The sequence below is a fragment of the Falco peregrinus genome, chromosome 3 (assembly GCF_023634155.1).
Source record: "Falco peregrinus isolate bFalPer1 chromosome 3, bFalPer1.pri, whole genome shotgun sequence".
Lineage (NCBI taxonomy): Eukaryota > Metazoa > Chordata > Aves > Falconiformes > Falconidae > Falco > Falco peregrinus.
This window is the reverse complement of record NC_073723.1, coordinates 88538250-88560943: the sequence shown is the minus strand read 5'-3', so window position 1 is coordinate 88560943 and position 22694 is coordinate 88538250. Positions and strand designations below refer to the sequence as shown.

At 38.6% G+C, this 22694-nt stretch overlaps 1 protein-coding gene across 11 annotated transcripts in view; it reads right to left on the bottom strand.

Annotated features, from left to right (window-relative positions):
• The window catches only part of PTK2 (protein tyrosine kinase 2), a 223946-nt gene that overhangs the window by 61669 nt on the left and 139583 nt on the right, over positions 1 to 22694 (bottom strand). For all 11 annotated transcript variants that reach the window (XR_008746230.1, XM_055798242.1, XM_055798244.1 and 8 more), the window contains 6 exons: positions 20858 to 20998; positions 20056 to 20133; positions 18921 to 19028; positions 17540 to 17657; positions 9569 to 9599; positions 7061 to 7113 (listed from right to left, as the gene is read on the bottom strand). Coding sequence is in view for 10 of the 11 variants with exons in the window: in XM_055798242.1 (XP_055654217.1) it covers positions 7061 to 7113; positions 9569 to 9599; positions 17540 to 17657; positions 18921 to 19028; positions 20056 to 20133; positions 20858 to 20998 (529 nt within the window). In the remaining variant the exon portion in view is untranslated. The remainder of the gene's footprint in view (positions 1 to 7060; positions 7114 to 9568; positions 9600 to 17539; positions 17658 to 18920; positions 19029 to 20055; positions 20134 to 20857; positions 20999 to 22694) is intronic.

Below are 22694 nucleotides of genomic sequence, written 5' to 3'. Positions count from 1 at the left end.
TACTGAAAAGGTACTGAAATGAGACTAAAGGAATCCAATACTCCCTACTGAAACAGAAGGAGAGGTAGAGTCACTGGAAGCAATGCAAGCTATCTAAAAGAAGAGAGATTTCACCTTCTGACCTGTGGGCTCAGGCTACAAAGCTAATTTAAGCCTGAAATGCTGAAACGCTGTTCACTCTTGCATTGATACTTGTGTAGCAAAAGCTGACTGAAACCTGACTAACCTATTTCATTGAAGAGCACATTGAAATGACAAAGGTGTTGTTAATTCATCATGTACACGTCCTGATGTATCTTCTGCATTTCAAACTTTGCCTTTATGATTTACCATCTAAAGTTTGTTCAACTATTCTCCCAGACAAAATGGAAGACTGCTTTGTCTTAAACCTACCATATCTTCAAGTCTAGCTACAAAATAAGGTTTATTTAGGTAAACAGCTAACATAAGATTTTTTTATAAAAAAAAAAAGACTGAAACTGATAATGTCCCACTCTTCTAGATATACATTCCTGAACCAGTTTGAAAAAAAAAACCCTGGGGAAAAAAATCTGTAGAAGGAATAAATCTATTTGTTTTCAAGGTTTTGAAATAAAATGAGCACTATGCAGCTGTCACATCAAGTATGTTAATACATAAACAAACCCCCAAGCCTAATACTGCATGGAACATTTCTTCAGTCATACTACAGTGTTACTACTACCAAGGCGAAAGTGCTGCTCAAATCAAATGAATGGATCACAAAGGAGTGTAGGAGGTTAAGAGCTCTTCAACCAACAACACAGACTGATGAAATCAACGCATAACATAAGCACTGATATGGAGAAAAGCTGTTTAGACTGTCACCACAGTTTATTCTAGTATTTTAATGTACAAAAGGAAGCATTTTAGTCAGTCTAAAATACAAAAAGATAATGCTTTATTTTTAACTATATTATCTTATTAATCAGTGGAATAGCTGGGTAAGTTAAGAAGCAAGTACTTCCATGAACTTGGAGCCTAATGACTTGCTCAAGGTTTGTAAAATTAATCTGCAGTAAACCTTACACTTGAATGTCTCCCAGTCCTGTGACCATGTGGCAGAGCTACAGCTGTGCAAAGCCTTTATATTCATAAAATCACAGAATGGTTTGGGTTGGAAGGGACCTTAAAAATAATCTATAGTTCCAACCCCCTGCCACAGGCAGGGACACCTTCCACTAGACCAGGTTGCTCAAAGCCCCATCCAGCCTGGCCTTGAAGATCTCCAGGGATGGGGCATCCACAGCTTCTCTGGGCAGCCTGCTCCAGTGTCTCACCACCCTCACAGTAAAGAATTTATTCCTAATGTCTATTTTAAAACTATCCTCTCAGCTAATTACTTAATAATGTGAACATATAACTATGTAATTTATGCTAAGACTGTCAAGTTGGGTTCTTTTTCCCCACAAGAAACAAGCTTTAGAGCATGACATAACTGACCCAGCAGACGCAGCCATAAGCACTCAGAATACAATTTTTCACCTTAAAAAAATCACTTGAACTTTTCAGTATTGTGTCTTTGGAGCGACTTGAGAAAATGGCCACAAAAAAACCCCACAACTTTACAAACTCAAGAAAAGAACACCTTTTACCCCTACCAACTAATTCAAATGGAACTAGGAAATACAAGTCCTACACAAGAAACTCTTTCAGAGTTAGGCACAGGGCAGACCTTCATTCTGAGCACAAGAAATCATGAAACAGAGCGTGCACTGTGCTCTGCAAGCAGAAATGATTCACTAAAATTGTATTTGTCTTTCCATGCCTGCTCACAGCTTTGCTTGTGATTAGCTTGTGTACGTTCAGGTCTTCCCATATGTTGATATATCCTTCTTTAAGAAACTTTAAAGTGTTATAATACTGAAATCAGGTGAATAGATTTATTATTTTTTTCTCTTGTTTGTTGTGCTTTGGTATTTGGCTCCTGCTGTATTTCAGTTTGTTCTAGGTAACCTACTGGAAGCCTCTCACAGACAAGTTATACCATATCATTTTTTTCTGCATGCTAAAATCTCAAATAATGCTTATCTCTTTCAAAAGGAGAAATTTTTAAATTCAAATTGAACTTTCAGATAATTGGTACGACTAAATTGGCAACTACTTCAAACAGGATCTGCTCCTAAGTTTCACCGGAGAGAAGAACTCTCATGCCACATCACTGCCATGGATCAGGAGTTAACCACAGTATGTGAATTTAGGTGTCAGGATATTATACTATAAATCTGTGACTCTAAGGCAGAACCTGGAAACTTGCTGAGAAGCCCCCTTTTAAGGATGCTAAAATCCTTCAGTTCCTATAAGGAAGCTTGCTCCAAGAGATGGGATTTTTCCTTTGCAGGGCATGATACCAGCTATATGTAAACCACAGGATGTAGTAGTAATTTCTTACAGAGTCCCTCCAAGCAAACCGGTTTCTTTTTTTCCTCTACAGAGAGGCAATGGCACACCAGCATTAATTAGAAACTTATGCCCTCATATTACCATACACTTAGCAGTTACACTCCATTTGACTTTAAAAAGCTACCTGTGTTAGTCACAGCAGCTGCACCAGCTAAGGAACAAGACAACAAACAAATTTCTCTTTAAGATACCTATTTCCCTATTAAAGGTATGTGCCCTGGGGTTTGTTACTTAGATGACTTGAACAGCCTGCTTTAACATCTGAAACAGTGATCACATTTTTAAACAACTTCCAATTTCCTTCACCAAATAAGCACTGACTAAAGCTGCAAAACCAGCACCCATTTTGAACCAGGACCAACCCTGTGCCCGTTCAGACACACCCCTTTTGCTGGCTCCTGCAGAATGGCTCATCGTCCTCACTGTCATCTTTCCTGTTACAGCTCCCTCCCCACAAAAATGTTATTATATTCAGCAGTACCTGAATATCCAAATGCCAAGAGTGACTGCTGAGAATCACAGAGTCATTTAAGTTGGAAAAGACCCTTAAGATCATTGAATCCAACTGTAAACCTAACGCTGCCAGGAACCTAACACTGCCAAGACTTGTTCAATACTCTGCTTGTTCAATACTCACTGAAAGAAGTGGGCCTGAAATGTCATACTCTGTAGCACTGCATGTCAAGTAACACTTGAGCTACAATTAAAAAAATTTACATCCACAGTGTTCTCTGGTGCAAAGAAGACACAGCGATTAGCCAAGAGATGCAAAAGCATATTTATTCTTCCTAGTCATAGTTATGTAAGTGACGATGGGGCAGAAGAAACCAAAGAACTCTGTGTCAGAATTTATGGAAAAAGGGAGCAAGCAAACTATGGCTTTACTGACTTAATTTTATGAAGAACTTTTTATAATATATAATTGACTAGGTCAATTATTTTTGGAAATACATGTATCAGGAAATATATGCATCACCTTACTAATGTCTGCTATTTCAAAACAAACTGCTGGCCAAAATAAGTTCCTGTAGACTAGAGTAGAACATTTTAATAAGGTGACTCCAAGCAAAACAGCAGGAAATCTAGGCAATAAAATAACAGTAAACTGGTAAGCTGCTCCTTATAAATGTGATATACTATTTGCACAGAACAAATAGTTCAGCCTTACTGCTTCCTGAGTGCACACTCTTGGCTAAATACAAAGAATTCTTTTTTAATGTAAAGACAGAAGTAGAGTGAGAAGGAGATAAAAGTTGGAACTATCTACCAGTTAAAACACTCATTGCCTCTGCTGATTCACAGTAACTTAAACCAAAAACATCAGATGTATACCAAAGAAATCTAAAATCCAACTCATTTAATTGGGCTTCTTACATTTATTTATAATCCTATACACACACAAATGTAAAATTTGAAGGATAAAATTATTACTATGCTTTAAAAACCAAGGGGAATCTTGCAGGCATCTTAATTGCACACAGTGAAAGACAGTGCCCACTGCAAGGAACATATCATTTGAAGAAGCAAGGCAGACAAATAATACCCGAAGAAATAGAAACAGAAGCATGCAGTAAGAGGTGTGTGGTGAAACCTGATTCAGTGACACACAGCCGTAAGAGAACACTTCTTGGCTCCCAGGTCCAGCAATCTGCTGCTTTGGATTCCTGAAACCAACTTCACCCTTCACTAGTTTGAAAAGGCCTTTATTTAGAGCAAAAAAGAAAAAGTATTTAAAAATCTTCTATCTTTGTATGCTTTGGAATATTGAAACACTTGGAAAGAACAAGTTTTCATTTCTCTAGACCAGAAATATTTCAAGGTATGTTAATAAATATTTCAAAAAGAAAGACAAGGTGTCTTTCATTAACAGGTTCGGTTTTAAACCTATAAAACTTCAGACAAACTGAACTTTTAGCCCACCAAATCGTGTTCCACGCTGGTTTTTGGCTATTGCTAGTTTTCCCAAATTGTGGTGGGGAACTCACTGTGAAACCTTCCTTTAGAACTAAGGATGTTAGTACCATAAATATGTCTGACCACTTACATTTTCCTGCCAAATGCCCGTCTCAGATTTTTACTATTTAGCTTTAGGATCAGGAAAGGTCTAAACAAATGGGAGCAATCTCACTGCAAACAAAGAGCAGACTTAATTTATGATTTAAACTATTGAAGGCATGAAGGATGTTACAGCTGTCAGTAAGTTATAAAAGCTCATCTTATTTGAAGCCCTTAGCTCTAAGTCATTTAAATGTCACCAGAGAAAAGCTCTTATTCTGAAAACCAAGATAGCATCACCCACAGCTGGCTTTGCACTGGATGCTGTCAGCTGTCAGACTTTGCTGACCTGTAACTCTCGGGTTAACTGAACATTATGTACATCTGTTGTCTTCGTTGCTCCGTACTGTTGGATCAGTTACATGTGACAACAGTAGTGACACTTCTTCACATTTACATGAAGTATTACTTCATTTATAACAAGTTGATTCCTCTGGGTACTCATAGAGATTCTTATGGAAAGCACCTCCTGAGGAAAAACCCTTATAATGCAATATCATCTTAACAATCTGTCTGTGGTTTATATCTAATATACTGACAACCATGCCACACTCAATGCATTTCAAATAATTTTGGGGCAAAACCCCCCAGCAACAAAACCAGTATGTCTGTGTTCTGTGTACCCTTGAGACTGAATAATAAATGAAATGGCTCAAATCATTCCAGTATTTTGTCAGTGTTTCCAGTGGTTTGGAACATGGTATAAAAAGCAAGGATCAAGCACAATGATTTAACTGTGGAAAGATATAAAACCTTACTATGATACAAGAAAAATCCTAATTGGTTATGATTTTGGTATTAGAAAGACAAGGACATTTCTGGTTTAATTTTATTGTTTTGCTTATGGCATCAGACGCCAGCTTTGTGCCTTACAGCTTCCTTGACATTCACTTAAAACAACCAGCTCATCTCCAGCGCTGCTACTTCTGTTTCTTCTGTGGTGGAACAACAAAGCTCTCGTTTGCCCATCCTTCACCTTTACGTGATGCCCTCAATGCCAGAGTAATGTGGTCTTACAACTAACTTCCCTACATTAATATCAAAACACTCCTTCAAAAGAGTAGAGAAGCAGCAGGTTTGTGCTCCGAGACACAAGAGTACTTCAGATGTAACGCATCAAGCAAAAGATACCTCAATTTGCAAAGTCAAAGTGACAGCAATAAAGGATCATGAAGTAAACATTTATTACTGCTTTTAATAGCAGAAGTGTATCAGCATTCTTAGAAAAATTGAAATGGTGAAAATTTGAGGTGGCAGGGGAATACGACCTTTTTGTCCCAAAGATTAGCTGGTTTTATGTGAGTGGAGTGACTGAAAAGCACAGCACTAATCCCTTAAGAAATTTCAACTTTTTCTAACAGCCAAAATGAGCCACACAGGTAATCAAAAGAAAACATGCTGACCATGCTTCATGCTTATCTACCTTATCTACCATGCTTGCTTGATAGGTACTGAAGGAAGAAGAGCTGCTATTTGACTCTGAGCAGTAACAGTAACTGATGAAGCTCTATTACACCTCTGCAGCTTGATACACATTTTAATTCCAGATCCTCGCATCTATTCTCTTGCACAAGGTCTGTTTACTTGGGCTTCCTATATCAAGGCGTGAATCTCAAACATCTTTAAAAAAAAGGTTACGGATGGGGAAAGGAATCTGGAAAGTAGGAAATCAATCAAACATCTACGTATCTTTCCTTCTTCTATGAAATATGTTGGTTTTTTGAATATGTGCCACTAAGTGCTCACATACTTATTAAAGTGGGGTTGTAGCCTCCCTATAAGTCGGGGTGGACACTCCACTGGGTCACAGTACTGGTTCCTGAAGCTCATGGCCAAATACTAGAAATCTATAGGAACATATCATAATATTAATACACTTCTGCATTGAAAATCTCCTTAATAAATACTATGTGTAAGGATTTAGAAATGTATTTTCTACTAAGACACTGAATTAATCCCTTAAAAGTATTTATTTTAAGATTCTGTAAAAGAAAAAAGTTTTCTCTCAAGTATAAAAGCTTAAAAAACCCCACAGTAACTAACAGAAATCTTAAAAGCCTGTAAGCTATAGAAACAACATGTATTACCTCACATGCTCATCCTTCAATTAACTTGTGATTTTCAAAAGCAAAATTAACTGCTTTGATCTAAACAGCACCTACAAAAAAATAACTATTAAGTTTTTTCTTTCTGAACAGCAATGATTAATACTTAATTGCCTATTTTCACTTTTCAAAGCTGCTCCTTCATAATTAACACACACTCAGGTAATTTCCTTTCTAGCCCACGATGTTCTACTTCATTACAAAGCTAAGTGAAAATATGGACAAGCAGCCTTGCTTTGAAGTATTCTGGCCCCGCGTTACTGCACAGATATGGCTGCGCTCACAAGCGACACTACGTAGGACAGCTGCAAAAAGTTTCTCTTTAGAAACTGAACTACAAAGGCAGCACAGCTACACACTCTTGGGAAAGTCAATAGCCATGTAGCAAGAAGTGAGCTAACTGCGAGTGAAAAATCTGCCTAAGCATCTGCTAGCTTTACAAATAAACTTGCTTTTTTTTTTTTTTTTATGAGCCTTACCTGACACAGAGACTGTGTGTGACCTTACTCCTTGCTTCTCATTGTTGGCCAGCCTGTAAAACAGAGGTTGGAATCGCTGAATGCTGTACATTCTTCAGAGTCACATACACTGGGAATTCATCCTAACAGGGCACCTACTGTAATTAGCAGGGCCAATCCATTTCCCACAGTGACAGATTTTGAGGGGGAGAAAAGTCAGAAGGGAATCTACCATTTCAAACCCATCTGAGGGAGTAAGAGTGGAGAGAATGCGTTACCATTTTAATTAGCATATTGATTCACCACAACAGAGCACATTTAAAAGAAAAACCAAAACCTAAGTTTTACAAACTTTTAAGATTAAGCCATGCATGTTTGTCAATGTATGGAATTCTGATGGTGCTTCTACTTTCTGTGTTATCTATTGGAAATAAAATACGAATTGAGTTTTTGTGTGTCAGATGACTTATCCTGTGCAACAATTTCAAATTAATATACATGTCAAGTACATGAAGAAAAACAATTACATTTAAACGTAGTTAGGTATAAATGTTCACTAGAATCAGAAATTTCAATGAATTCTTCTAAATTTTTTTCACATACATATATCAACACAATTTCAATGGTAAGAGAGAACTGCACTTCATGCTTTCATAAATCTGGAATTTCATCTGGCAAGGGCAAATCTTTCCAGATGTAAGATGCTGTTGGCTAGTAGTTTCATGTATTTGAAGAGAGTTCATTCCTCTGCTGCTAAGACTAAAAGTGTATGTGGTGCCCTTCTTTAAGCAGACTCAAGCATACAAATTCAGGTTTGGCAAACTGCCCCCAAAATAGGGAGAGGCTTTTCCTTCAAACTTTATTAGAAATCCCTACAAATAAAAAAAGGATACACTTTATGCAATTAGAAAGTTGTTTTGCATTTCTCAGTTGTATCTATTTAAGTAAAAACAAATTTCCTCTTCCATATGAATGCACGCTAAGTTTACCAATTTTACTGCTTCCAGCCTTGCCTCTAATTTCCTTTTCCTCCCTGCATTTTAACTCCTCTCCTTCTGCACCATGAGAAAGCTACCTGGCTACCAAGGGCTGCAGCAGGACCCTGCATAGGAAGAGCAAGCAGCAGTATCCAAGTGGCTGGTTTCTTGCAGTTTCAGGAACAAATTGTGTTCCATACTCCACCCCATAGTTAAAAAAGTAGTAACACCAACTCTGGACTCTTTCCAGGAATCAAGAGAAAAAACAGAATGAGGTGCCTGGGTCAAAGTAGGCACAGTCCCTGTGTCCCAGAAGAAAAAGGAATAGATAAGGCGCTATAAACTGCTGATATTCATTTGGACTTTCAACAGTTATCTCCCACTACTGGGATACTGGTGATACTGCCTGATAAGGTTCAAAGAGAACAATCTGATGATAAGTGACTTTAAAATGGCTCTGAATGTGGCTATTGAGGAAGCAGTCAGATTACAAACAAGCAAAATAAAAAAAGTGGCTTGGTAAACTGAAGTTCAGGAGGCTGCAATAATGAACTGTCTGTGGAAAGGGGAGAGAACCATCACAAACTGTCCGACAGGATGGCGATGTAGCTACTGACACCAGGAGTGTAGAGAATCAGCAGGCAGAATTAACAGGCTTGCCTACCACTGCATTATGGACTCCCAACCAACTCCCAAACAACGTAAGATGTATTCTTAGTTCAAACATAGTTAATGAGAAATCTTTTATTATTTACCTTAAAGCTTGGAAAGAAGAAAAATGCAGATATATCTTAGAATACTTTATAAGAATTATTAGATGCAGACAGAAAGTCTCAGCATACCTTTGATACAGTATCACCATAAAACCAGCCATAAAACCAGCCAGAGGGGAAAAAAAAAGCAAATCTGTTTGCCCAATATAGATTAGCAATTTTACAAATCCACAATTACTATCAAAGAAGAATATTTTTACATTACTATATTAAAAAAAAAAAAGATTTAAAATTATTTGCCATGTAAATGGTATTCTTTATTACACTGAACCTAGAGATCCCAACTTAGACTGGCCCCATTATGGAAATTTTATTAACAAAAGGTGACACAACAGATTCATGATATAAGGGGGAAAAAAAAGTATTTTCTGTATTTCACATAGCAGAAAAAGGGACAAATAAGAAAAACAAGAGCACAGACTGAAACCACAATTCAAAAACTGTTTAGCATCACGCATATACTTAAATTTATTCATGGACTCAAAACAAATAGCCTGAATCCCAGTCAAGTCTTTTCCAAAACATCCTTCTTTTGTTACTGTCAAATATGATGGATGCATTATGCACTTTTTTTCCTCAGGTTTTATTTCTGGTATCCTTATAGTTTAATACTGCTGTCAGTCATTTATGCCCCTTGGTCCCAAATCACCACCTGCTATTTGTCCTAGAATCCAAAAGCAAAAATAAAAATCAAGCACATATAAAAAGTCCTAAAGTGTCACTTAAGCAAAACTATTTTTCAAAGCATTTTTAAATATGTAAGAAAACATAAAACTTACTTTGGTATTGATGGTAAAGCTCTTTCACCTTCTGTGTAAACAAGAGGAAAACAGGATTAAAACTTTTTCAAGTCTCCAAATAACCTCTCTCAATGTGCAATATGTACATCCCTAAAACAATAATCATCACAATCTCTAGGGAAACTTATGCTGATTCAAAAGACTGCTCTATACATATATTAAGAGCAGCATATCAACACAACTCCTTCTAACCAGTGATAAAGACCTTTTGGCAAACTCTTATCTGAGAAAACAATGTATATGGAATATAAAAGTTTTTTACTCTTAACAAATAACTCTAATAAATCACCTGCAGAAGGTATGACAGTATCTCATCTCTCTAGTAAGAAATGCTTTTATCTCCAAGATGTGCTAAGTGCTAACATATAAATAAAACAATTGCAGCCAACTTGACTTCCAAGTAAGACAACTAACATAAATCATTAACGCAGGTAACTTATCATATTGATTTCACATTTGGTTGAGAATACACAACAGTAACACGTAGTATCCAGAGATGAAATTAGCTTTTTGTGAACTATTTCCAATCCTTGACAGTCTTTTCTTTGATAATGGTATGGTGTATAAAAGCTTGGATGTACATATTCAAGGGGGTTTTGTCCCTTATTGGCTTTGATGAGACACCTGATATACCTGTGGGGAGGGATGATGGAAAAGTTACTAATCCTTTACTAAAACACCAACAATTTACAAAAGATTGAAGTATGCAGGGAAGGACAGGAGGTAGGCAATTAAAATGGGCTTCACTCTCTAAATCACTTAGTACTGACAAAGTGACCTGAGAGAAAACTGGATAGCCACACTTCTAGTATATGTCACCATTTTCTGTTTATAGAAAATCATGTAAATTCTAGTTTGTTTTTAGCACATGTTAAAATTTCTGAAACTTCCAGACATCATACAAGTAAACTACAGTCTCACCTTTGTGCACACCAAGATGTGCCCAATTCCCAGACGCCATGCTCAACATGGCAAACTACAGTATTTCCTTACAATTCTTTTGCTGTCTGAAGGTAGAACATCATTATTTGGCTCATCAACCTAACTCTGTTTTGATCTGTCTGACAGGGGCTGTTGAAAAAGATGATGCAGGAAAGGTGGCAAACAGGAAGTTGTGATTTGGAAGATGACCTAGAGCAGCTCGGCAAAGTCACTACAGCAAGCACTTGAAACTGGAGGCCGAATGAGGAACAGCAAGATTATACAAGAAGCATGAGGTGGGAGATAAAGGTATTGTAATAGTTTAGGGTAAATGATACCTTTGGGGGACGGAAACAAAAGGCAGAGATCCTTAGAAGTAGGGTGGAGTGACAAGTATGAGGTCAAAGGCATGAAGGTGGCAGCCTGGCAATAGAAGACTGGAGGCTAGGTGCCCAAAAAGGAGACTGTAATGGGCACTAGAGGCTTCACACTGGATGGAACTGAGCAAAAGACATCAAGATTGGAGAAACAGGTAGAAGAGTCATGCCTGCTACTATGCAGACCTCCCTAGGGTTGTGAACAACACTCAAAAGGATCTTAAATTCCATTTGATACCTACATCAGCTGTCACCCATTATTTGTGAAAGCACCCTGTGTTGTAGTTTACACCAAGCTATGCTGCTACTGCTAGTCATTCCAACACTGCTCCTACATTTGGCAGCGGATTTAATGGTTTAGATGTTGCTGATGAATCACAGGTCTTACTGGTGAAACATACTTGCAGTCTGTTGTTTTTAAAGGTTTAGAATGTGATACAAACTTCCGTATTAAAAGAGCTTTATTAAACTGCACAGTTAACTTCATCATTCCATGTTTTTAAATCAAGATAATGGATGCACAATTAGTAAGCAGCTATTCAAAAGTCTTGCTCTTAAATATGTAGCTCCATTGCATATTAACTGCATACTACTAAAACTGTATTCTAGAGATGGAATTTTAATTTCCTCCAGGTTTTTTTGGGGGGGGAGGAGCACATCAGTATCGTATTTGGGGACTTCAGAAAGTCAGCGAACGATTTTGTAACACTTGGAGGGCCAGAATGCTTCATATGTTTAAAGTACTGACCTCAGCTGCAGAGATCAGGTTCTCTCTCCTGCAAATGTAGCCCCAACCTCTTAAGAAAGTGAGAAATACCAGACATGGCAACTGCTAGTGTATGCTTAAGTCAATTACTACCTATCAAAAAGGATCTGAGAGAGATAAAGATAGAATCTATCTTTCCAGTGCAGTATTAAATTTCCTTAACAATGAGAACCCTGTTCTGTTCCTGCAAGTCTGCATGACTGACTTACTGAACAGCTTCCTGTCAGTGCAAAATACAAAGCAAGAATGATAGTAAAAGATCACTTTCACAATAAAATCCTGATTCCATCTTCACAGTAAACTCATTCTACACATTTTGTGAGGTAAGGAGATCGTGACTAGAAGTGGTATTACGTAATTGGTTGAGAAGTAGTATGATGTAGTTAACAAGTAGAGTGTGACAAAGGTGAAAGGAATTGAAGATGGCTGGAAAACTGTGAGAGGAAATGAGATGGGCAGACAAAGAAAAGCAGACTCTAACACAAGTTAAATGTTTGCTTGTTTCCAGATTGGTTGGAAAAACAAGCAGCATGCATGGGTTCAACATAGCTAAACTCCTGTTATATCTGATCATCTTCCTTTTCACTGTCCTTGGGCAATTTCCACGAGGCATGACTGATATATATATTGTTCTCATTAGTACCAGAACAATCCACTGTCATGCACTGAATGGAACTGGGCCCTCGTCCTCTGGGTTGATGGGGGTAGGAGAGGTGGGCAATGCACACTCAGCCCTGGGGAGAAGGAAGGAACACACAGCACTGCTCTTAAGCCACCATCTGATGTATGCATTGACCGCCCTCATGGACAACATTCCCATTTTGGCTGCTGGAGATACCTGTCAAGTGGGGAGCCAGATATGGAGAGGGGAAATGGGAAGTAAGCAAGTGTATGTGTAGGAAAAAAAAAAGAGGCAACCAGAAATGAAAAACTACTATTACACAGTATTAGAGATGCCTCCCCTTTCACTGGAGAAAATTCAAGGAAAATTCATTCACATGGAACTACTGTTGAAATGGCAGTTCAAAGCGTATCTTATAGACACCTACATGCTTGCTGGATACACACTGCTCACTTCAGGCAGCATTTCCCAAGTTGGTGCTCACTTGTTTACAGCTTATATCCCAAATAAAATACGAAACATTAATTAGTACCCTTGGAGGTCTAAAGTCAAAATTTGTTACTAACAGCATCACGGTAAAAGCATATGTTGTTTTTCACAAGTTGAAACCCACAATGTTTTGCCGAATTCTATATCCAGTTAGAAATCGGGATATGCATGATTGTATTGGCATGCCCGTGCCCAGGCGCTGGCAGCAGGAGCTGCAGCACAGCCTCTGTGAGGGGAGGCCGGGGCTGCCCCGGTCCGGCCCCAGCCGGCCCCAGCGCCCCCCCGCAGGGCACAGCTGAGCCCCTCAGCCAAGCCGGGGGCGCCGGGGCGCGGGGACACAGGTTTCCCCAAGGGCCACGGGCGGCCCAGGCCGAGGAGGAGGCAGCCCAGGGGGCAGCGGCAGCAGCGGCAGCCCCAGCCCGCAGCAGGAGGAGGGCAGGAGGTGCCGCAGGCCCGGAGCAGGGCTCCCCTGCAGCCCTGGCGAGCCCCCGCCGGGGCAGAGCCCCAGCCTGCAGCCCGGGGAGGGCCCCAGGCCGCAGCTGGGGGCCTCTGTCCTGCAGGAGCTGCGGCCCTGGCGAGCCCCGGCGGGAGCAGCGGGTCCCTGAAGGGCCGCAGCCCGGGGCAGGGCCCGCGCTGGCGCAGGGAGACGGGGCAGGAGGCGGGAGCGGGGCTGAGGGGCTGGCACGGGCTGACACACGGCACGGCACGGCACGGCCCGCGGGGGCAGAGGGGCCGGGAGCCGGGGGGCAGCTGGGATCCGGGTAAAAGTTGACAGAGAAGCTTTTTTTTTTAATGTTTGTCTTGCTTCTCACAACCCAAATACATTTAAATTGGTAATAAATTGATTTTCCTCCAGTCAAGTCTGCTTTGCCCATGTTGGCAACTGGTAAGTGATCTCCCTGCCTTCCTCTCAACAGCTGAATTTTCTCATCCTACTCTGTCCCCCTGCCCTGCTGAGGAGGGGGTGAGCAAGCAGCTGAGGCTGGCTGCTGGCCAACCCACCTTTTTGGTGCCCCATGTGGAGCTTCAGGAGTTCAAGGCAGCAACAGTAATTGAAAAGGTGGTGGCTGAAAGTCAGGCTGGAGAACAGCAGAGAGGGGAATAAATACGGGAGCTTGTATGCTGGTGTTGGGAATATGTTGTCGTAAAGTGGCAATAAGGAGAAGAGTTTTACTGTGCATATACTGTTGTGGGTTTTTTTTCTTTTTAGGTGATGATACCTTAGATCCATTCCTACCACCCCCTGGCTCCAGGAGACATGAAAAGAACTCTCAAGTATTTTGGTTCATCACAACATAAACTGCCCTCATCTAACTGAAATTATTGTAAAAGCAAAATCAGTGAGATGTCAAACTAGTCAAATTGGTAACAGTATCATGAGATTTATTAAACACTGTCATTCCATTAAAGTGAAAACGGTGCTTGCGGTTAATTTGTGTGAAAACAGAAAAAACTTATTTAGAGAACTTAATGGATTATTTAATTTTGGTATTTTGAAACTCAAAATTCTCAGTTTTCATTTAGCTGTAATCTTTTTAGATTCAAAGGGAATGTTCCAATGTAAAGGTGAGTTCTGCTATGAAGGAATGACAATCAGATAACCATTTCAGTTGCTCAGGTGTTTTTATTCCCCAGAGTCTTTTTGGCCTTTTATAAGAGTGTTGACAATTGACGATTTTGCATTACCTGTAAAGCTTGTTTAAAGTGATTAATAGATACAAAACTCAGCCACTAGACTTAAGATCACAGGAATGCTACTTTGTGCATAGCCCAACCAGTACACGGCCACTTAGTATCAGTTTAAGTTTTTATCAGTGGCTTCATTTGGGCTCTTTGCTTGTAAAAGTTAAGTGTGATAATGGAAACACAAATATTAAGTTTAAAGTTTCCACATCAGTCTAAAGGAATAATAGAAATACTAAAATGTTTATGAAAAATTAAACAAACTGAATGGAAATACGCCAAATGCTTTCCAGATCTTAAATGTTACTAAGTGCTCTCACCAAATGAAGAGAAACTGGGTTATTAACAGATATCAAGACTGATAATATCACAAAAACACAGATTCTTTTAGTAATCAAGAAGATAATTTATGAGGAGACTTGCAATAAACATGTAAATTTACAACAGAGGGGATGAGAAAGTTCAAAGAGGGGAGAAAACACATCTGTTGGATCAAGAGTTGTTACATGATTTGTTTCTGATGTGCCTTATACAATCAGAGCTCACTGTGGAAGGGCTCTGGGAATGCAGATCATGGCAGGGACAGCTCCTATGAAATGTTTAATTATTATCTTGAGTTTTGCTATGAACTTAAAAAAAACCCACCAACATAACCCTCAGACAAAAGAACCCCACAATTTATTTTAACTGGAGGGATTCTCTTCATGTTTGCATAAAGAGGAGTGTTCCCAAGTGCTATATAATGCTCCTTTAACTCAATCACTGCTCATTTGCTTTATGTTAAAATACACCAATAAGAGTATCACACAAACACAGTCCATTAGATGCACTGATTTATTTTGCACTCATGCCTACCAGCAAACCACAGTGCAACACAGTTCTGCAACAGAAAAATCTGAGATCATGTCCTTCACCGAGCTTAGTGAGTCTAGAAGATGTAACAGCTGAATGATAAGCAAGTCAGATCAGAGGAAGACAAAAATTAGAAAGAAAAAGTGCAAATGCAGTGAGTCAATTTATATTGTCACCACCTATAGTCAGGACCCCACATGCCCTGCAAATCTTAGATGGCAGCTGCTTGTATGCATCGTGAAGCAAGTAAGCATTGGAGAGGACACAGTAAATCCTGTAGAGATTTTGACTGGGAGCTGCTCTCTTGCCTGGGCAAGAACAGCAGAGCAGGGTTTGGCTGAGAAATGGAAGTGCATGTGACTGGAGCACAATCAGCGCCACAATACACAGCACTGGAAGCTTGCACACTGGATGAACAGAGGTAAGACTCGATGAAGGCCATGACTGCCTGCAGTTGCTGTTGTGAATGACAGAATTTGAAACCATCAGGCAGTGGTATTTTGTGAAGAGCCTTTGTGTACAGGTAAGAAACGAAAAGCCATTCTAGTGGCAGAGGATCAAGCTGATAATAGCACTGGCAATGTCGACTGGATGGACCAAACTGCTGAAATACCACCAGTGCCAAAGTGGCAAGAATTGGGACGTATTCTACAGAAAAAGTGGAGGACAGTCTCAGAGCTACCCATAGTATGGTTGAGAAGTGGGGAGAGGAAATGTGTTAAGATCAGGAGAAGTTTTAAAACCTCAACTTTGGCTACTGTAACTTCAGGCTGAAAAACAGCCAACCCACTGGGTATCAGAAGGGAAGTTTTGGAACAGAGTACTAAGGATTGTAACAAACGTCACCCATTTTTCAGAAAGGAGGCACAAAAGACAATTGCTTACAGGTATTGACTAGCCTAGTGAAATGAAAAAATTGGGTTGTGATGCCTGTTTCATTTTTAGAACAACAAACTACCATTATCACTGACGCTTATCCTTTTGGTGATGAATTTTGGTGTCAATGGTTCATCATCACTGAGCTGCGCACCAAGATGGCTAGAAGAGATGAGTTTGTGTGCTGGGAAGATTCTCCTTTGTATGGAGGTAAGGTTGCATGACTAACGCAAACTCTAACAAAGCTGTTTGTGTTGGAGCTAGAGGTCACTCACACACGCTAAGGGTCAGAATTAACAAACATGCAAGTTTAAGAATAATCTGAACAATTACTAATTGCTGTCAAAGTATCTAACACACTATAATCACACTTCTTCACTACTCAATGACCAAGTTTCAGTTTGTTGGGGATTTTGTGCTGTGCGCAGGCAGGATGCTATATATGGACCTGGGAGAGACCTGAACTATGTTACTAATATTCATTTGAACAGTTACAAACCAGGGAAAACCAAACAAAAAAGCAAAAACATGGTTAAAAAGGGACTCAGCTTCAGATTGGTGAGCTGCTGGGATAGTTTGTGTACTTCCTTGTATTATAAACAGGGAAGATGGAAATAGTTTATTTTTTTAGAAACCAAAAATTTGGATGGGTTTTCACAGATAAAGATTAGTACAGGAGGACAGAAATTTCCATCTTTAAGTAGCTTTGCTTGGATGTTTTCAATAATTAAAGCTGGCTGAAATGAGAAAACAATCTAATGAAATTTAATTCAAATTCTCTCTTTAAAGCGAGGTGTACCTGCACCCTTGTCTCACTGCTCCCAGTTTGTGGGTTGCTACAAAACCAACAACACTACAAAACGCATCTCTGCTTTAGTTCTATTTTATGAGAAAAGCTCAGGAGACTTCTCTCAAACTTTCTATTTTTTTAACTGAGATGTTCTGAGTATCTAGGAGGAATGCAGAAATTTAAAAAAAATTATCACTAGTCAGAACCTTATCCAAATGCATTCTAACCAACCTCTCTGAATTTCCACTTATATATTAAGGAATCACATTTCAAGATAACACGTCCTTGTTAGGAGCGCCTTTAATTACAATTTACTTCTGCTAGTTAAGTTTAGAATAGTGTAAAGCACTGATTACTGAAAATCAGTCTAAATTATCAGCCATTAAATCATTTTTGATGGAGTGACATTTACTGCTGGCATGCCTCATAACAAAAATACCTCATGGCTCCTCCCCTGAAAGACAAAAGCTTCAAAATGAGGGGTTTGCTGCTACCTTGTGTCTTCTATTCATGTGCAAAATAACCTCTCAATAGACAGGAGTATAGCAGCTACCAGAATGAAACGTGTCCTTACCTTTCTGTGGCCTGATAATAAAAGATTGCGTAGCTCCATTCACCAGTCGGCAATATCCGTCTATCAAGTCAGCCATATTCTCTGCAATGGTTAAGGATGGTGCTGTCACTGTCAGAGGCTAAAGAAGGAAAAAACAAGGCACCAACAAAGAGGTATTATTGTAGATGCAAACACTGAGCAGAACAGCTGTGTCATTGCATCAGAACTTTACACACATTTGCAAACAGTAAACAGCAGAACATGGATGAGCAAAGAACTACCAGATTCTTGCTTTACCTTTTATGTAGCAAATTCAAAACATGAGGTTCAGAAAGCACAGCTGGCAAAACTTTCCACCCAAATTTAATACTAATCTGGGTTTAGTAAGTGGCTGCTAGCTAAACGTTCAGCCAACCAACCACTGTTCATTACAACTGCTATGACTTTTATGGCAATAATTATAATTCTGAAGAAGCTGCTTGTTCCTTAAAGTTCTTACAGGTGCTATCTTTTTCTACCCTTTTGCAGCAATTTATTTCTTTCCCTAAAAGGTAACACCCCCCCCATCTTCAAAAAAGATAAAAATAAAACCATGGACAGTGGAAAAAAAGATGAGACACATACGGACAAGCTATTAATTTTAATATATTGCCAACATTCATCACCCTCTGTGCAGATTTGCCAACTTGCCCTCAATCCTCCTCTACCACAGTGACTGCTTTCCAGTGCACTGGACCAAGAAAAAGATTTGATCTCATTTCCAGTCTGCCTCCCTGTAATATGAGGGAACAAATTTCCCCTTTTTCCTATTTCCCCTTTTCAGAAAAGTGAAATTACTCAGTTTCCTCTTTAGGACCGAGCATCATATACGTATGCGCTACTAACTATTAAGTCGCACTTCAGGGCTAGCATTTTTAAATTAACCTTCTTTTACAAATGTCAAAATCTACAAGCACCAGATGCAAAACCTAAAACATGCAATGTGTTCTAAATCTATTTTAAAAACAAAAATACCTGACTAGTATGATGACTAGTCACACTTGACTTCCCTTTCCCCTTAAAGAACAAGAAAAATCTAAGAACTGCAGAATGCCTAGAATGTAAAATGTTAACATAAAACACGCTGGCTGTAACTGCAGGAGGAGCAAGAGAGTTTAACAGTAACTGAAGTCTTTACACACATACAAAGATAGGCAGTCCTCAGTTTAAACATGCATGTACAGAAGTGAAGTATACATTTAGTATATCATAATTATGCTGACAGTAGAAAAATCCAGAATGAAGTTACAGATCAGAACACAAGTACAATATACAGGATATCTTTCATTCAGAGCATACTGACCTCCACCCCTTCCCAGGAAAACCAAAGTTGGTAAGTTAATCACAACTGTCAGTATCATACCTCAGGTGCACCTGCTATCTTGAGCTGCAACATGCCTTTTCTGTCCTTGTCTTCACTGTTTGAATACTGAATAGTTTGCACTTGATTAAAGTCTGCTAGATGAGTTGGCTGCAGAAAGGCAATGGAAAAAGTGGGGAAAATTTCAAAATTCCAGCAAAATACTTTGCCTTTATTCCTGATGTTGCAAAAGCAGGTGTAGACTTTGATCTCCAAACCACACTTGCCGAAATCTGTTCCTCTGTTTCTTTCTACGGTTCTGTTAGGCTCTGGCTAACAGACACAAATAGCCACAGTATTCGCAAAATGAAACCAAGCACCACGTCTGCCTACAGAGGTCGCTGTTGAGTAACTCCAGGCATACGCTGATCTACATAGTAGAAACAACCTCTTGGAAGTTAAGACAGAAAACTTAACAGGTTAATCACAGGGAACCTGCACTCACAGTACACACAACGTTCCTCCAGACTGCTGTAAAAGGTATGTTCCTAGATAGCTATGTATTCTTAATCTCCAAACCTTTTCATTACCTTTGAATTTATTTCAATAGAAGTTGGACATGGGCTTAACTTAAGCCGTGATTGTGAAGGTCCCACATATTTTGCTATAAGAACCTGTCTGAATAACTTCCTTGCATCAGGGAGACATACAGAAAATACTGTAATGCAATGCACATCAGGTAATGAAAAGGCTATTAAGGGTCTGAAGTAAAGCAAATATGCCAGCAATGGCTGCAAAAAAGCTAAATACTAACTGATTAAGCAAGCTCTGGATTTTCACATTCCTAAGAAAGAATAGAATAATTTGCATGTTTCATTGTTAAGAAGTCATAACTAACACTTCAAATTCTGCAAGTGAGCACTTCATTGGGTACAAAAGCCAACAAGCTCAGTGCTATGGCTGACAGGGTCTCTCAGCTTCACCCAACCGCATTTTCTCCAGTTCCAAATCATGAGTTAAGATCTGAGCAACAGCTGTATATACTGGATCTCCCAGCCCTTCTGTGTTTAACTCAAAGATAAGACTTGTCATTCCCCTTTTTTTGAAGTTCAGTTCACAATAGGTCATGGTTGTTAAGACAGTAATTGAGAAAAAAAAACCACAAAAAAACACCAAAACAAAACAGAAGTAGACTTACATTTGCACCCTTGTCTGTAAGGTAACTGATTCCTTCTTCTGGGCCAATTGCCAGTTCCACTGAAATAATCCAGCTTGACTTCAGAATCAAAGGAGAAAGACAGGGCAAAATTTCAATAGTAAGACAAGACCTTGCTATGGAAACACTATCCTCCAATGTTATAATTGCAGTTTTTAGTAATTAAACTCTAGAAGCTTTTAAACTCTTAAAACAATTTAAAATGTATTAAAATCAAGTAATTTTATAAGTAGCAAAACTCCTCATGACTGGTTTCCTGCGGATCCCTGCTACTCAAAAATGCATTTCCATGTGTTTTATCTTACGTCTACATGAGAACACTGTATTTCCCGTATTTCCTCTTCTATTCTCATGGACATTGATGTGCATGTTCTAATTTCTACTTGTCTATTTTCACAAAGCTTGCAGGCTTACGGCCTTTTCTCAAAATTTGCTTGAAATTAGTAGATTAAAAGGCATTAGAGGAAAATTTACAAACAGAAGAAGCCAAGAAGTCTCACCCCCTTACAAAACCAGGTTAAAAATTGCTTGACTTTCACAACAAATCACCAATAAAAATAATTTTAAATGTACAATTCTTACCCTACCTAATGAATGGTACCTTTTAAACAGTCAACTGAAAAAGTTCTAAATAAAATCAATAAATATATTTTGTTGATAATTAAATCAATGTCTTTACATCAAAACAGGAACTAAGCAAGCAATTAGTTGCAGAATTAAACAAATCCAACACAACTCATAACTACAGCATGTATTCTAGTGACTGTCACATCCCCCTACTTACACCGAGAGCACACTTGAAGCATTCCTTGTCAAATCTGTACACTGGAGAGAGGATCTCAAAGAATTTCAGAATACTTTCTTCTCTATTAAGGTTGGCAAATTGTCGAAATGTTTGTTGGATTAATTTTCGTAGTGTTTTGGCCTGTGTATAAAGTGTTTAAAGATCAATGATATTAATTTAATCAGTGACAGTGCATTTGAAGAGTTTCAGTCAGTATCACTAACCATTTCTTTATCAATGAGATGCAGAGAATTCTCAAGAAAAAAAAAGAAGCTTCAAAATATAAGTAACAGTTGTGTCTTCTAACTTCTGCCTGGGAACAAAATTCCTACTGCTATATATTATAGAGAGAATATCTAACTAATAATTTTTTGAATAAATTATAATAAAAGACATGTTAACCTTTGCAGGAACTATTCTGGACTACTCATTTCTCCCAACTTTTTAACTATGTACCAGTACAAAACCACAGCACCATAGGTTCATACGAGGTTTTAAACCTTCATAGTAGGTTTTAAAACTTCAAAATTAAATCATCATTTTCTTATCTGGTAATAACAACTCAGCTGTAGCAGTATCTGAATCTCTGTGCACAACAGTGGATTCTTCAAGTCTGAAAATATGCAAAATAACTTCCATATAAAAAAATAAAATTTAAATAATAAATTCAAAATTAATGTAAAAAGTAACTGAACAAACTGTTTAACTATATCACATATCATTTAATTAATTGTTTTCAGGGTAGAAATAACCACATAGAAAGAGCATCAAAAATCCTCCCAGCATCTGGGACAGTGGGACAGAGCAAGACACCTAATAATGTACCCTGAAAAAGCAAGCATATAAAGGATACATGCAGGCTTTCAAACAACTGCATTTAATAAAATAAAATAATAAAAAAAAACCACCACAAACAAAACTCCTAATCTACAACTTGTCAAAAGCGAAGTATCTGCCTGTATAAAAACTGAATCTGAGAAGCAATTTCTTTACCACGCCCCAAAACTGAACAAGCAATCAAGAATCCTGAATAAAAACATCTCTTTCTGAACACTAGAATTCATCTAGACAAAAGTGCAGTGTCTTCTCTTCATCTGCCCTAATCCTAAGAATCACAGAGCCATTTAGGTTGGAAAAGATCTACGAGTACATGGGTGCTCTGTGAGTAATGTAGGGCCAGGCAACCTACTCTTTACATCATGTAGTGCCAAAACATGAAAACCACAGACACATCTATTATTTTTCCTTTTACCAAGCTTGACCCATGTCTAAAGTAACTGAATGTGTTTAAAAAACCTAAGTAATACCTATTTCTAATATATCTTCCAATTAACAACTACAGAAGGTAAAATAGTGATTATTTTTGCAGTATGTCAAGGTTGACAGGAATTACCATTGCTCCTCTACCAAACAATATCTGAGTGTCCTACTGTAACAGCATCAAAACTCCTCATTCTTTCGCATCGCCTGTTAACTGCTCCGGGCACTACGCAAATAGAAACTTCCTTTTGTCTTTAGCACTTCCAGTCAGACTAGGCATTCATTTTTAGTAAGCCTTTGAAGAACATTCAGAACTCCAAATTGCCAGAGCTTTTTAAAAGGACTGTTTAGAAAAGAGTCACTCTAATAGCAGTGATTGAAGGGTGTTGTATATTCACATACAAAATCAGTTTTCCAACACATACAGGTTGGAAAAAAAACTTTAGCTCAGCACATAAACTTTAGGTTATAAAGTTTACACAGACACCTGCCATTTTATTGTAATTTTAAATTACTGTGTCACTTTAGGAGAACCTTTTACCAACTATCAGGTGGATCACTACTCTTAAACAGGCTG